Source organism: Arvicola amphibius, chromosome 3, assembly GCF_903992535.2.
Source record: "Arvicola amphibius chromosome 3, mArvAmp1.2, whole genome shotgun sequence".
Lineage (NCBI taxonomy): Eukaryota > Metazoa > Chordata > Mammalia > Rodentia > Cricetidae > Arvicola > Arvicola amphibius.
Genome location: NC_052049.1, coordinates 162099941 through 162116578, shown reverse-complemented (window position 1 = coordinate 162116578; position 16638 = coordinate 162099941). Strand labels below are relative to the sequence as shown.

At 37.2% G+C, this 16638-nt stretch overlaps 1 protein-coding gene across 2 annotated transcripts in view; it reads left to right on the top strand.

Moving 5' to 3' along the window:
• Trpc1 (transient receptor potential cation channel subfamily C member 1) overlaps positions 1 to 16361 on the top strand; it is a 48045-nt gene extending 31684 nt beyond the window's left edge. For both annotated transcript variants that reach the window (XM_038323184.1, XM_038323183.1), the window contains 7 exons: positions 2402 to 2738; positions 4643 to 4782; positions 6287 to 6430; positions 11573 to 11748; positions 13229 to 13430; positions 13671 to 13865; positions 15590 to 16361. In XM_038323184.1, the coding sequence (XP_038179112.1) occupies positions 2402 to 2738; positions 4643 to 4782; positions 6287 to 6430; positions 11573 to 11748; positions 13229 to 13430; positions 13671 to 13865; positions 15590 to 15817 (1422 nt within the window). In that variant the 3' untranslated portion in view covers positions 15818 to 16361. The remainder of the gene's footprint in view (positions 1 to 2401; positions 2739 to 4642; positions 4783 to 6286; positions 6431 to 11572; positions 11749 to 13228; positions 13431 to 13670; positions 13866 to 15589) is intronic.
• The last annotated feature ends 277 nt before the right edge of the window (positions 16362 to 16638 follow it).

Below are 16638 nucleotides of genomic sequence, written 5' to 3'. Positions count from 1 at the left end.
AAGTCAGGGTTGTTGTTTTTGTTTTTTGTTTTTTTTTGTAAAGATTTTTTGTTTTGTTTTTCTTTTCCTTCTTTCCTTTCTTTTTTTTTTTTTTAAAAAAAAGATTTATTTATTTATTTATTATGTATACAGTGTTCTGTCTGCATGCCTGCCTGCAGGTCAGAAGGGGGCACCAGATCTTATTACAGATAGTTACGAGCCACCATGTGATTTCTGGGAATTGAACTCAGGACCTCTGCAAAAACAGCCAGTGCTCTTAACCTCTAAGCTCCTAAAAGTCAGTATTTATATGAAGAAGGTGAAAGAAGGCTTTCAGAGGTCATATTATGTCCCTTCTGCTAGAATGTAGTCTCTTCTGCTGACTATAGTAATCACAGGTTACTGAATTAGACAGATGGCAACAGTGATTTCCTCCTCTCTCCACCTCTTGATGACAGGAATATTAGAGAATCTGTGTCCATGCCTCACACCACTGTAGACTTAGCACATTTGTAGTTGAAATTTTGTTATTCTAGATACTACTTAATATAATTCCTAATTAAGGGTTGTCAAGTATAGTGTTAGGGTTGAGTTTTCTTTGATATTTATGGAAAGGTGACATCCCCTACGTTCTGGTTGCTGCTAAAAGTGGTTTGGGAAGAAAAATTTTCATTCCCAGGTATCTCACTGGTATCAAACAGAAAAATGGGGAATAAAGGAAGGGGCTGCAGGGATGGCTGAGTGGTTAGGAACATAGCCTAGCGGACCTAGGTTCATCTTCCAGCACCCAAAAGGCTTCTCACAACTGTCTATAACTCCAGTTTCAGGGTGTCCAATGCTCTCTTCTGGTCTCTGTGGGCACCAAGCACACACTGGTACATAGACATATGTGCAAACAAAGTGTTTATAGACATAAAAAGTTGAAGAATGACATAAATCATTGCTAAAATGAGTATAGTTATATTAGAAAAATTTTTGATAAGCATGATAGGATACTGTGCAGTTGTTTTTTTTTTTATTGCAGGCTAAAATACTGTGAATTAGATTCCTGAACTATCAAGATAAATCTTTTTTTTTGTTTGTTTTTGCTTTTCAAGACAGGGTTTCTCTGTATATCTCTTACTGTCCTGGAACTTGTTCTGTAGACCAAGCTGACCTTGAAATTCAGAGATTCACCTGCCTCTGTCTCCTGAGTGCTAGAATTAAAGGCGTGTGCCACCAAAATCTTTTAAAAATATAATATTCACAAAATGCTGTTTTACATTACTTGAATAATACAATTATACTTTAGTAATATGAACTCTGATTACATTATATTAGAAAATATTGCCATTTAAATTTGTAAGCTAAGAAACTCTGTGTAACTTGTACAAATTAACTTCTGTACTTGAACTAGAATTTTGCTATTATTTGAGATTTTCTTCTCATGTGAAATTCACCATTAGCCAAGTTTAAGAGTATCTTATTTTTAAGGGGCTGGAGTAGTGGCTCAGTGATTTAGAGCACTTGTTGCTGAGGACCCTGGTTCAATTCCCAGCTCACAAACATTTGATGCATTGTTCTTACCTCTGTGAATACCATGTATATAATGGTGCACATACATATGTGTAGGTAAAACATACATACACATAAATAAAGCTTAAAAATAATTTTCAAGAGAATATTTTTAATGGCTCAGGCCTGTAATCCCAACTGCTGAGGCAGGAAGATCACAAGTCAAGAGCCAGCCTGGTCTGAGGACACAGCTGCAGCTGAGTGGTAGAGCACTTGTCTACCATGTGCAAGGCCTAGCACTACAGTCAGAGACACTGATGTAGTTTAAGTTCCTCCCAGGACTTCATGAAGTGTGCAGAGATCTAATACATGGACCACTTCTTGTCATGCCATCTGAGTTTCTCACAACCCAGAAGCTAAAGCCAGCACTTTCTCAAAGATTAGTTAGTGCTGTCTCTATGGAATGCATATTAACATATACATACTCTTTGTCTTTGTATTGGTTTATAAAGGCTCTTGATAGTCTTTAAATGTGATCAGCTCAGTGCAGTAGGCTGCTAATATTTTTGATCCCTAAAATGGCATTGCGCTGTGAATAAGGTGGTATACTAAGAATTTGATGCTTAATCTTTACTAGTTTATGAGGAGTTACTATTGCTATTCAGATATTAGAGATGAGGACTGGGAAGCTTAGAGAGGTTGAAAATTATTCATAGTTATCTAGTCTGTGCTAGAGTCTGGATTCGAACTGTGTAATCGGGCTCCATAGTCTATGCTCTGAGCCTCTACACTCTCAGTTATAAAAGCAAAAAGATTTTATAGTATGTAAGGTATTTTCATCTAATGTTAAGACTGAATATCATCCAGTTACTATTTAAAGGTTTTATTTCCCTTTTTTGTTTTTTATGTTTCTGTATGTCCTTTTCAGTTTGTCTCCCAGTCAAATTGCCAGCAGTTCCTGAACACCGTTTGGTTTGGACAGATGTCGGGTTACCGCCGTAAGCCCACCTGTAAGAAGATAATGACTGTTTTGACAGTTGGCATCTTCTGGCCAGTTTTGTCTCTATGTTATTTAATAGCTCCCAAATCTCAATTTGGCAGAATCATTCACACACCTTTTATGAAATTTATTATTCATGGAGCATCATATTTCACATTCTTGCTGTTACTAAATCTGTACTCACTTGTCTACAATGAAGACAAGAAAAATACAATGGGGCCAGCCCTTGAGAGAATAGACTACCTTCTCATACTGTGGATTATTGGTAAGTGTCAAGTGACTTTGAAAGATTTGCCTTTGTTATTTAATATTCCTTGCTTGGTGACATTATGAACATGGAGTACAATTTGCAATTTTGTCTTTGTCACGGCTAAAATATGAACATTTATTTATTTCATGATCATTTATGTAATACTTTTTCTTTTTCAAGACAGGGTTTCTCTGTAGCTTTGGAGCCTGTCCTGGAACTAGCTCTTGTAGACAAGGCTGGCCTTGAACTCACAGAGATCCACCTGCCTCTGCCTCCCGAGTGCTGGGATTAAAGGTGTGTGCCACCACCGCCCAGTTTATCTCATACTTTTATAAAGGTTAATGTATCTGATTTTATAACTTTGTATTACTTAAGTGCATGAAATTTAAAACTATTTGGATTTGTTTACTTTCCTGCTTAAGAAGCTTCTTTACTGGATGGAATTTTTCAATTTCCTCTTACACAGTAGTGTACATGTGTAAATAGAGGCTAGCAATAAACCTCGGGTGTTATTCCTTAGGAATATCCACCTTATTTCTCACTGAGGGGTGGGACTTGGTGATTAGACCGTGCTGGCTGGTCAGCAGGCTCTTGTGATCCTCCTGTTTCTGCTGTTGGTATTACATGTGTATGCTGTCATGTGTGTGTGCGTGTGTATGAGTGCTAGGACTCTAACTCAAATCCTCATGCTTACACATAACTGAGCTTTGCAGCTTGTAGGTTAAAAGTTTATTTTTAAAAATTGTATTTATGTTTACATGTGTGCATGTACATGCACAGGTGCCAAAAGTCAAAGTTGGATGAATGTGTTGCTCAGTTGTTCTCCACCTTGTTTTTTGAGATAGGCCGCTTACAGAACCTGGATTTCACCAATGTGGACAGGCTGGCTGGCTCTAGGGATCTGCCTGTCTTGGCCTCCACAGCACTAGGGTTACTGATGTACGCTGATGCACTTGGCTTTTTATGTCCATACTGGCGATCTGAACTCACTTCCTCAATCTTGCATGGCTAGCAATTTGCCAACTGATCCATCTCCTTAGCCCTAAAAATCATTTATTATTGGACTATGTTTTTAATGATTATTAAGCAGAAAGTATAATTTTTAATGAATAAATGCTCTTTTGTATATGGCATTTTTTTTAGGTATCTTAAAACTTAAATTTCAGACTTTCAGACATCTTAACAACTATTTTGTTTCATTTTATCAGTGGTTTTATTACTAAGAATTTACCAAGTTTTGTAGTTATAACTCACTTTATATTATAAAGATGTTATTTGCATTGAGATTTAAAGAGCTCCCCTGTGACTCAGTCTGTAGGTCAGTTCTTTGTCATGGAAATATAAGCTCTGAAGAAATGATAAGAGTTAGCCTGGTGTGGTGCATGGCCTTTAATCCCATCACTCGGGAGGCAGAGGCAGGCAGATCCCATGAGTTTGAGGCCAGCCTGGTCTACAAAGTGAGTTGCAGAGCAATCTCTAAAAGCGGCAGAGAAAGCCTGTCTTGAAAAACAAACAAACAAACAAAAAAAACCAACAAAAAAGGAAATGATAAGAGTTTGAAATAATAAAATGTTTTTATTTTCTAAAAAACATTTTATGAGTCTTACATGGATAATAAATGTTTACATGACATTCTTCAGGGATTAACTGTCCTGGACCTTGTTGTTTTGGTGGAAAAGGAAGGGATTGTGTAGAATCTCATTGCTTATTTATGGTCTTTTAGAGAATTCCTTTATTTTCTCTTTTTCTTTCAAATTTTAAAAGCTTTTCACTAAAAGGCTCTTCTTTCCCCTCCTGCTCTCCAGCCCAAATGCCTTTGTAATACAACTATAGTTAACCTAAGTGCTATAAACACTGTCTCTTCAAGTATTATTTAGTTTATTATTGAATTAACGAATCTGCTATTTTGACTGTTTTAGGGATGATCTGGTCGGACATTAAGAGACTCTGGTATGAAGGGCTGGAAGACTTTTTAGAAGAGTCGCGTAATCAGCTCAGCTTTGTCATGAATTCACTCTACTTGGCAACCTTTGCTCTCAAAGTGGTGGCTCACAACAAGGTGACTGTTCACTGTCAAAGATACAGACATTTATTTAAAGGACTAATATACTTAGCTATGTAACTCAGAGTTACTGGAAACCCAAATCTGTGTCTGGTGTGTTTTTATTTTAAAGTAATCTGTGTGGATCTAGTTGCTCACTTTCTCAGTAGTTTGAGTGGTTTACCTTTTCAGTGATGGTTACCTGCCATATGTTGGGTCCCATGATGGTGTTAGATGTACTGCATTTAATTTAATCCTCACAATTGATTGATGGTTACCGACTATATGCTAGATTCTGTGGTCAATATTAGATATACTGTATCTAATTACATTCTCACAGGAATTCTTTAAGATTCTCCTTATCCTCATTTTGCAAATAAGAAAATGACTTAGAGATATTAGGCAGCATACCTAAGATTATGGTGTTTTTTAAAAGGTGATTTAAATACAGATGCCAGGTGTTTGCTTACTACCAAGTGTCTTATTTCTTCATTTAGCTCATTTACCATATATACTTAAGACCTCTTCTAATTTTACACTCATTAATATTTATGGTATCTCAGAGCCAGAAAATGTAATAAGCTCTGTGTTAGCTATGGGTTGTCACATTTAAGGGACTAAGATATATAAAATTACATGATTTTTTGTGGCTATTTATAGATTATAGAAAGAGCAAGGTGATTCTTATCGGTTTATTTATCATCTGTTTCCTAACATGTTGGTCAGAGAGAGAGTCGATGACTGAAGTGAGAAGTTACTAAAAAAATCAAAGTTGGTCATATGTAGATGAATGGCCTGGTAGTTGGGTCACATTGATTTTCCAGACTAAGTTCTTTAGTTCTAGAAGTAGTTTTCTAATCCAAACAGGACACATCGAGAGTGGAAGGATGTGTGGCTAACAGTCCCACAGAGCAGCTGGGACAGGGAGATGCCCCATGTCTAGCTACAAAAATGCATTTTTCTACTTGAAAAAGGGGCAACTTTTGTGGTTTGCTCTAAATTCCTGGGTCAAATGTCTAGGTTTAGTATGGCATGTGATTAACTGACAGCATCCTTTCTCACAATTTGTGTTATAGAATTTAAGGAAACCCGCCAATACTTCACTAATAAAAAGTATAATAATAAGTGTTTTTTGTTTTGCTTTTTAAAAAGATTTTTTATGTGCTTTATCTGCAGTGTGCCTTTTTGCCAGAAGAGGGCATTAGATTCCACTATAGATGATTGTGTTGTTGCTGGAAATTGAATTCAGGACTCTGGAAGAGCAGCCAGTGCTCTTAACCACTGAGCTATATATCTCTAGCCCCTAATGATAAGTTTTATAACTTGTTTTTTTTTAAACCAAAGAATTTCTGGTAAATTTCTGCATATAAAGTGCTATTTCCTAGTATACATGGAAAGCTTTTGTTTGGCTAAAACATTATTTAAGTCTCCCACAAGAAGACAATTATGATAGTTTTCTTTCAGACATTTCATAAGTCTCTTCATTTTCCTGATTGACTTTGGCTTCTCTTTCTGCCTCCAGTTTCATGACTTTGCTGACCGGAAGGACTGGGATGCATTCCACCCTACACTTATAGCAGAAGGCCTTTTTGCATTTGCAAACGTTTTGAGTTACCTTCGGCTCTTTTTTATGTATACAACCAGCTCGATTTTGGGTCCACTGCAGGTAAATAAAGGTCTTAAACAATGTTTGTTACATGTCACTACTATTGTATCTGATTATTCACTTCAACACTGTTCTCATGATGTTAAAACTACACTTGGGATTTGAAAATGACTAGCAAGTACTTTGCTTTTGGCTCATAAGTAATTTTCTTTCAAGAATTGAAACTTTTATCAAGCTGTGGTCCAATGGCCTTTGGTTCAATCAAGCTGTGGTCCTTCCTTCATTTTCTGGCCATAGATATGCTTAAAATAATTGCATGCTTTCCAGAAAGGAGTAACAAGTTGGGTGATGATGGCATATGCCTTTAATCTCAGCAGTCACAGAGGCAAAGGTGGGCAGATTTCTGTGAGTTCAAGGTTCCAGGACAGCTTGGGCTGTTACACAAAGAAACCCTGTCTCAACCCACAACCCCCCCAAAAAAGGAGTATCAAAAAAGTCTGTTTTTTTTTTTTTACCAAAATAAAGTTCATATTTTAACTTTGAAAGATAGTTAACTTTTAATAAAAATACTATCTATATGATTTTAACACGTAGATATGTACATGTGAAATTAATGACAATATGAACATAAAGACCAGGCTGGGAAAAATGGAAATCCACTATTGTAAGGCTTTCTTTCAACTGTATACAAAGTGATATGATATCACTTAAAACTAAGCTGTGGTAAGATGGGTGTCATAAACCCTAAGGCAGTCTATGAAATAAAGCAGTTATAGTTAATAAACCAACAGAGGACATGAAGTGACATTTAAAATCATCAAAATAAGACTGTAACAGAGAAAAAGGCAGATGAACTGAAGAGGAAGAGATAACATGATAGGTGTAAATAGTTCAGCTGCTGCCGCAGTCAGGTGAGTCACAGCTGTGCCCATGCCGAGTACCAATTTCTGTCTTAGTGAAGGTTTGTTGTTCTTTGGGGTTTTTTCTTTCTCTCTCTCTGATAAACACCATGACCAAAAGGAACTTGTAAAGGAAAGGGAATATTTAAGCTTAAAGTTCTACATCAAGGTCCATCATTGAAGAAAGTCAAAGCAGGAAGTCAAGGCAGAAACTTCAGAGCAGGAACTGAAGCAGAAGCCATTGGGAGTGTTAGTTCCTGATTTGTTCCTCATGGCTCGCTCAGCTTTGATGTTTTTCTGTCAGTTAAGTGGCTTCACATGAATCTACTGATATTTTAATTACCGTCTGCCACCCCATAGCCCCTCAGTCAGGGCCCTGCTGGCCACATTGGCCAAGGCCTGGTGGGGCCCTGATATGTAGGTTTAAATTAAGTCTCTATTGTTCTAGTTATTAATAAGACTCAGAAGTCAAAGGTTGGGATGAAAACCTGCTAACTCAGAGAGGCTGAGTAGCAACTAGCTGACCTTGCTCTTTGGCCAGAGACGTAGCAAGAGACATGTCTCTTTCCTCATTCCAGAACCAAGAGAGCTCAAACTCTAGTCCTTGCCCCTTTCTTCCTTTGTGTCTTGTTATTATCCATATTGCTGATAGATTTATAACCATTGTAAAAATTGAATCAATAATAAAAATCTCTTAACAAGGATCAGATGACTTCAGTGAAAAACTATGAAATGTTTTCTAAAATTTAATACAAATCCATTGTGAAGGATTTGGAAAATGTTTCAATTCATTTTATGAGGCCAACGATAAAAATATCATTTATATCACCCTAATGCCAACTGCAGACAAAGACTATAAGAAAAGAATGCTATAGCCTTAAATATCCCTGCAATGAACATATAAAATGCTTTACCAAAATAAGGGCCAGTAAGATGGCTCAGCAGATAAAGGCACGTGCTGCCTGGTCAGACAACTAGAGTTAGGTCTGTAGAACTCACATGCAATGGAACATGCATATATATGGTGACCTGAATAAAAATAGCACCCATAGTCTTATATATTTGAATTCTTAGCCACTGCGAGTGGAACTGCTTGAATGGATTAGAAAGTATGGCCTTGTTGGAGGTTTATCACTGGGAGTGGGCTTTGAGCCCACTGTCTCTCTGTCTCTGTCTCTGTCTCTGTGCCTTGTCTTTCTCCCTCTCCACCTCCTCAAAGCCTTCTCCCTCCCTGTCCCTACTGCCTGTAGATCAAAATGTAAAGCTCTCAGCTCCAGGGTCATGTCTACTTGTGTGTTGTCATGTTCCCCACTATGTTGATAATGGGCTAATCCTCTGAAACTGTAAGCAAGCCCCTAATTAAATGTTTTCTTTGTTGCCTTGGTCATGGTGTCTCTTTACAACAATAAACATTGACTAAGACAGTACACATACACCAAAATATTAAAAAAAACAAATGTAATAAAGTTATAAAAGAAAAAAGTCTTTACCCAAATACTATCAAAACAAACTCAATAGTACACGAAAAAAGCACATACATGTCCCAACTAGGATTGTATCTTTGAGATACAAAAAAATAATTTAATCATTACATCATCAAATTAATAAAAAGAAGAAAATAGTTATATAATTGGGTCAATAAACCCAGAAAAAGCATATGACAAATTTCAATTCCCTTTTTATGACAAAAAAGCCCATTCTCAACAAAAACAGAAGGAAATTACCAGAACACAATAAATGCCATATATGAAAGCCCATAGCTAACATAATCGGTAGTGGGAAACCTGCCTTCTTTATTCACATCAGGATCAGTCAAAGACTTCTCTTTACATGTCTGTCTACACAGTACTGAAAGCTACACTCAAAATAATTAACAAGGGGGAAAAGTATCCACATTGGAAAAAGTGAAACTGTCCCTCTTTGAATATGACATGATCCTCTGTGAAGAGAAAGTGACAAACACCCCACAACTGTTAGAACTAAGAACCAGAAATTAATCTGGAAACATTTCAGCATGCAAGATGAACAGGCAACAGTTGCGTTTTTATGTACTAGTAACACAATATCTGAAAAGGGTTAAATATTATGATAGCAAATCTCTATAACAACATGAAAAAAAATGAGGCAGGATGGACCTAACCCTGAAGTAGAAGACCTACACACTGAAAACTCTGAAATACTGACAAAGAGACAGAAGAAGACACAGACAGATGTTCATGACTGGGAGGATAATTCTATTAAAATTTCCCATGTTACCAAAATACTTGCAGATTTGGTACAAAATCAAAATCCCAATAATATGCTTATATATATATACATACAGACATTATAAAATTTGCATGACATCAAAAAAGACAATCTTGAGAACAAAGCTAAACATAGCATACTTTCCAATTTCAACATATATTATACAACTAAAGTAATTAAAGTGGTATTGAACTATAGTAAAGACTGGTGTTTAGACCAATGGTAAAAATAAAGACCTTAAAAATAAATGTAAAAATAAATAAACTTCTCTTCAATAACAGTACCAGGAAAACACAATAAGGAAATGTTAGTCTCTTCAACAATGTTGGAAAAAAATACAGCAAAATTGAACCTTTATCTTACATCATACAAATCTTACACCACATACACACACACAAATCAACTCAATTGAACCTTTATCTTACATCATACAAATCTTACACCACACACACACACAGAGAGAGAGAGAGAGAGAGAGAGAGAGAGAGAGAGAGAGAGAGAGAGAGAGGGAGAGGGAGAGGGAGAGAGAGAGAAGAGGAGAGAGAGGGAGAGGGAGAGGGAGAGAGGAGAGAGAGAGAGAGAGAGAGAGAGAGAGAGAGAGAGAGAGAGAGAAATCAACTCAAAGTGGAAAAGATAATTTAAAAATAAGGCCTGAAACTATAAATCTTAGAATAAAAATTACATGTTCAGGGCTGTACTGGGCTAGTTTTCTGTCAAGTTGACACAAGATAGAGTCATCTGGGAAGAAGGAAACTCATCCGAGGAAATGCCCCCCAACAAAATGGCATGTGGGGTATTTTCTTAATTCATGATTGATGTATAAATGTCAAGCTTACTGTGGGTGGTGCCTCTCTTGGGCTTGTGGTCTTGGATGCTATAAGAAAGCAGGCTGTGTTGTGGGATATTTTGATCAGATTCTTAACACTCCCGAGACTGCCCAATAAAGTTATCCCTTGAATCGGGGCAGAGTCAGTGACTAGATGCCTGGAATTGGCCATAGAGAAGTCAGCAATATGGATAATAACAAGACACACAGGAAGAAAGGAGCAAGGACTAGAGTTTGAGCTCTCTTGGTTCTGGAATGAGGAAAGAGACATGTCTCTTGCTACGTCTCTGGCCAAAGAGCAAGGTCAGCTAGTTGCTACTCAGCCTCTCTGAGTTAGCAGGTTTTCATCCCAACCTTTGACTTCTGAGTCTTATTAATAACTAGAACAATAGAGACTTAATTTAAACCTACATATCAGGGCCCCACCAGGTCTTGGCCAATGTGGCCAGCAGGGCCCTGACTGAGGGGCTATGGGGTGGCAGACGGTAATTAAAATATCAGTAGATTCATGTGAAGCCACTTAACTGACAGAAAAACATCAAAGCTGAGCGAGCCATGAGGAACAAATCAGGAACTAACACTCCCAATGGCTTCTGCTTCAGTTCCTGCTCTGAAGTTTCTGCCTTGACTTCCTGCTTTGACTTTCTTCAATGATGCACAGCCTTTGCCAGACAAGGTCTTCAAAGGTTATTATTGCTGTGGAGGGAGGCACAGAGATCTTCACTTACTTGTATTATTATTGCTGAGACACAGACTACCCCATGATCGGTCTTGCCATAGGACTCACAAACCTCCTGCCTCAGTTCCCCACATGCTAGGATCATGCAAGCATCACCATTGCTGGTAATACAGAGATTGTTTAAAAGTCAGTTGGTAGGGGTTAAAAAAAAAACCCTGAAAAATCTCAAGGAAAATCAGTGCTTATATTTTTGTGAGTCCCAATAATAATCTTTGAAGACCTCGGCTTCAAAGGGCTGTGCATCTAACACTCACAGTGCCGGTCTGGTTCGAATGGCCTTTTGGTAGATAGCTGGGTTTGTTGGTTTTGTTTTGTTTTGTTTTCCTATAGTTGGAGTTTTGATGTTCTTAACATACTAAAATATTTCATCCAGGTGAAATAATGGATATGACTTGTGGCTCGTGTGTTAGTCTTCCTTTTGATCCTGGGTAATTTTATATTAAATAAAGTTTCCCAACAGTTTTAATGTGCACCTTGTGATGTGTCTACAGATTTCGATGGGACAGATGTTACAAGATTTTGGGAAATTTCTGGGGATGTTCCTTCTTGTTCTATTTTCCTTCACAATTGGACTGACACAACTCTATGACAAGGGGTACACTCCCAAAGAGCAGAAGGACTGTGTTGGCATCTTCTGTGAACAACAAAGCAACGACACCTTTCACTCGTGAGTAGCTTCAGATCTTACTGGATGGACTAGTAAGATTTCTGCTGCTGAGTTCTGTCTGGGTTAGTCATTACATGAATAGAGCTTAAATTGATCTTTTTTTTTTCCTTTCTTCTGAGACAGGATTTCTTTGTAGCTTTGGAGCCTGTCCTGGAACTAGGTTTTGTAGACCAGACTGGACTCGAACTCACAGATCTGCCTGCTTCTGTCTCCTGAGTGCTGGGATTAAAGGCATGCGCCACCAATGCCTGGCTACTTAAATTGATCTTTAAAAAAATCCTTTTTAAATGTCTGTAACTATTTAACAAATGCTCATTTTTCATCATCTTTACCTATAGGACCTTCAGTAGTAAATCCAAGTCATTGCATGTGTCTTCTCTACTGAAGTTTGTCTGAGCAGAACTCTTGACAAATTTATACTCTTAGCACTTTGAGAAATTTCTTTTATTCATCTCATATATTAGAATGCTCAGCATCTCCACCCCGAAACTATTAAATACCTGTAGAAGCTGTTGGTTGCTGTTACAGCCCAGAGCATTCATGTTTTCAACACTTCATGAGAGGTCACTAGAATTCAGAATCCTTAGAACTTAAGGGCCAGTTCCCCAGTTGATCATAAAGAATGGTACAGCCACTATAAAGTAAACAGAATACTTCCCCTCAGGTTCCTTTTCCAGTACTGGGGATCCAAGCCAGGGTTCTGTATGTGCTAAGCAGGTGCTAACCACCAGAGAGCTACATCCCCAGTCTTACTCTCCTCAGCATTAAATAAAACACGGATGAGCATGTACTGCATATCTATTGTGTTCTTATTATGTGCCACAGTTCTTTAGGTACTTTGTATGTCCTCTCATTTGAAGAAAAACATTTCTGGGCTAACCAGGATAAACAGGTAATAAGGATGATCATATAGGACCTTACTGTCTGATTTGGGGCTATTGTGATAGAGTCATCTGAAGGTTGAAGCAAAGGACTGGCAGAATCTAACTAGATAACCTATGAACTGCTGTGTTGAGACTAGAAAGACAGCATAAATAAACAAACAAACAAATAAACAAATAAAATAGAAATAATATTTTTGAGTGTTTTCTCATTTAAAATAAGACTTTAGGGGCTGGAAAGATGACTCAGTGGTTAAGAGCACTTACTATTGTTGCAGAGGACCTGGGCTTTGTTTCCAGCACCTACCTGATGGCTCACAACTGTAACTTCAGTTCCAGGGGATCTGGTGCCTCTTCTGCCCTCTGTGACATCATGCATGCATGTGATGCACATACATGCACTCAGGCACACACACACAACAGAAATAACATTTAAAATATGACTATATGTATTGTGGAAGTAAAAATAACACAATAAAATTATTTTATAATGCATTATGCAAAATTATTAATGGTTCATATGTATAATTTTGATATAAATGCATTATCTGCTCTTGCTAATTCATTCCTTTTTAAACAGACTGTACCTGCCCTTACAGGTTCATTGGCACCTGCTTTGCTTTGTTCTGGTACATTTTCTCCTTAGCACATGTGGCCATCTTTGTCACGAGGTTTAGCTATGGAGAAGAACTGCAGTCTTTCGTTGGAGCTGTGATTGTTGGAACTTACAACGTCGTGGTTGTGATTGTGCTCACGAAGCTGCTGGTGGCCATGCTTCATAAGAGCTTTCAGTTGATAGCAGTAAGTGCTCTCTCCAGACCTCATGAGCTGCATGAGATCAAATCACTGAAGATTATAGAACTAAGGAATTAAATATAGATTTTAAAATATAATGTCTAATAATTGCACACCTTTGGCCATTTTCTAATCTGTAAGGTGTGGTGACATTTAGACAGTTTTAATCAGTATTTTCCTCACCTGTCCATATGGCTCATGTCTGTGTTTGTGTCTTTTTCTGTCCTGCTCTTTCCTGCCTCACAGAATCATGAGGATAAAGAATGGAAGTTTGCTCGAGCAAAGCTATGGCTTAGCTACTTTGATGACAAATGTACACTTCCGCCACCTTTCAACATTATTCCTTCACCAAAGACTATCTGCTATATGATCAGTAACCTCAGTAAGTGGGTTTGCTCGCACACATCCAAAGGCAGGGTCAAGCGGCAAAACAGTTTAAAGGTGAGAAATAGAAGCTTGAATTGCACCACAGTTTTACAACTGCTAAGTTCACTTTTATTTTTTCTTTGTTTTGTTTTTTTGAGATGTAGTCTTACTGGCTATATAGCCATGCTGACAGGGAACTTGCTATGTAAATCAGGCTGGCTCCAGATTTGCAGCAGTCCTCCTGTCTGCCCACTATAGGCTTGGATAATGGGTATGTGCCACCATGCCCAGTTCAGGTGTTTGTTACAGGATACTTCATCACACCGTGACCCCGAGAAATTGCCTTATTTACTGGAAAAACCTATTTCTAATTGTGGTATGGCTCAGACCTGGCACAAACCTTTAATCCAAGAGCGTTTTGTTTAAATATTGTAAACAGGATTAAATAGTTAACTATAGATCAAGAGGCTGAGCCCGTTGACAAGAAGTGAACATAGGATTATTAAAAAAAGACTATAGAGAGTAAAGAGGAAGTCAGGATGATAGATAGACAGACACACAGGAAGTAGAAGGGAGGAACATCCAGTTTGAGAAATCTTGTTTGAGACAGAGGAGGAGAAGGTAGGAAGCCTTCTGGGATGTCAGCTGAGAAGGAAGGAAGGTCATCTGAGTACTTTCTCTGCCTCTCTGAGCTAGCAGGTTTTCACCCCAGCATCTGGCTCCTGAGTCTTCTTTCTTTGGTAAAATCAAACAATTGATATTTTGTTGAAAAACAACTAAAACACAAATATGAAAGTTTGATAAGGGTTATCCTCACGTGTTTTCCACTGTATCCCTAATGGATGCTGTGTCTAATATAGAGATTCAATAAATAATTGAGAATAAGAAATAAAACTAAAGATTTTTGGGTTGGTTTGGTTCTTTTCTTAGTTTTCAAATTTCCCTAACACATGAACTCTTATCCCATGGTCTTTCACTATGGATTTAAAGAATAACTATTGGTTCATACCATTTTTAGGTCTTGAAAGTTACTCAGTGTATTTCTTATCTAATGCATGCTGCTTGTAAACCAAGGGTTGGTAAGTTTCCTAAAGGACCAGAGAGTAAATATTTCACACTTTGCAAGCCAAGCAAAACAAAAACACCATCTAAGAAGTTATGTAAGAGAATTTTTTCCAAAAAACCTACAGATGAAATAAAAATATAACAGCTAAGTAGCAGTCGCTGGAATAAGTTACTAGGGAAAACAGATTTCTCTGTGGTAGGGATAAACTTTTGCTTATTTCAAGTTAAAAATTGAGTTGTCCACTATAAAATCGATTGCAGAATTCATCTTTAAAACCGTTCTTGGCTCAGAAGGAAAGAAAGACAGGAAGTGGGCTATTGACTTAGGGTGGTAGTTTGTGAATCTCTGTTGTAGGCTGAGCATTACTGAGACTAAATTCTTTTCAATGAAATTGGACTAAAGGAGAGTGAATGGGACCGATACATAGGCTATATTGTTTTAAATGTGCACTAATTATGATTTTTACCAAAGTAAAATATCTTCTAAATGTGTTGAAAATGTGTATCTGTGAATATATTTAAAGTTTATCTCATTTAAATATTGTCTCTGGGGCTGGAGAATGGCTTGATTGTAGACATTTGCCTAGCATGCGTGTAGCCCTGAACTCAGTCCTCAATTCTGCAAATACATATGTATATATGAATGTGTATACATATTTTCTTACATATATATGAATGTACTTACACATACTTTGTTATGCAGTCATTGTACCATGTGATTACTTGTTTTGAAGGAGTGGAGAAACTTGAAGCAAAAGAGAGATGAGAACTACCAGAAAGTGATGTGCTGCCTAGTGCATCGTTACCTGACATCTATGCGACAGAAGATGCAGAGCACAGACCAGGCCACTGTGGAGAACCTCAATGAACTGCGCCAAGATCTGTCAAAATTCCGAAATGAAATAAGGGATTTGCTTGGCTTTCGGACTTCTAAATATGCTATGTTTTATCCAAGAAATTAATCATTTTCTAAATCTTGTAGAAATAATTTTCAATAACAAATCTGAAAGACTGTATTTGCATACCTTACAACTAAACTAATAAGCTATATATGGACATAAACAATTACACAAAAGCCATTCTTTAAATATTTATAGCATAAATATATGTCATGTAAAATATGTATATAGAGTTAGTTTTTTAAAACCTGTCTGTGGCTTTTTGTAGAAGCAAAACACAGTAAGTAAATGGTTTTGTTAGCATGCTATTGGATTTTCTTAGTTTGTCAGTGCTTAAAATTTGTAATGTCTGAGGGGCAGCTATCAGTGTACACATTGCCCACTTCCTTTTATAAAATGAATATCAGCAAATGCAGCTACCTTAAGAGACACTTGAAATGTAGAGTTCACAATGTTTAAAATCTCCTGTTTTAGGAGTTCACACAGAATTCAGTATTTATTGTTTAAGAGTATAGTTTTGTCTAAAATACCACATTTTTTCTTTCGCTATAACCTTAAGCAACAAAGAAAAGTCTCTAATGAATATCTGAATTTAAGTCGGGTATGGTGGCGCACACCTTTAATCCCAGCACTCGGGAGGCAGAAGTAGGCAGATCTTGGAGTTCAAGGCCAGCCTGGTCTACAGAGTAAGTTCCAGGACAACTGGGGCTGTACAGAAAAAATCCTGTCTCAAAAAACAAACAAAAAATTAATTTTTTTAGTTCAATCAATCTAAATTCACCTTGTTTTTTATTGTTTTGTTGTATGTTTACTTTTACATGGTTACAATAATTTTATATTTTTAATTTTGTTTCTTGACTTAATATTTTATATATAGTTCTCTG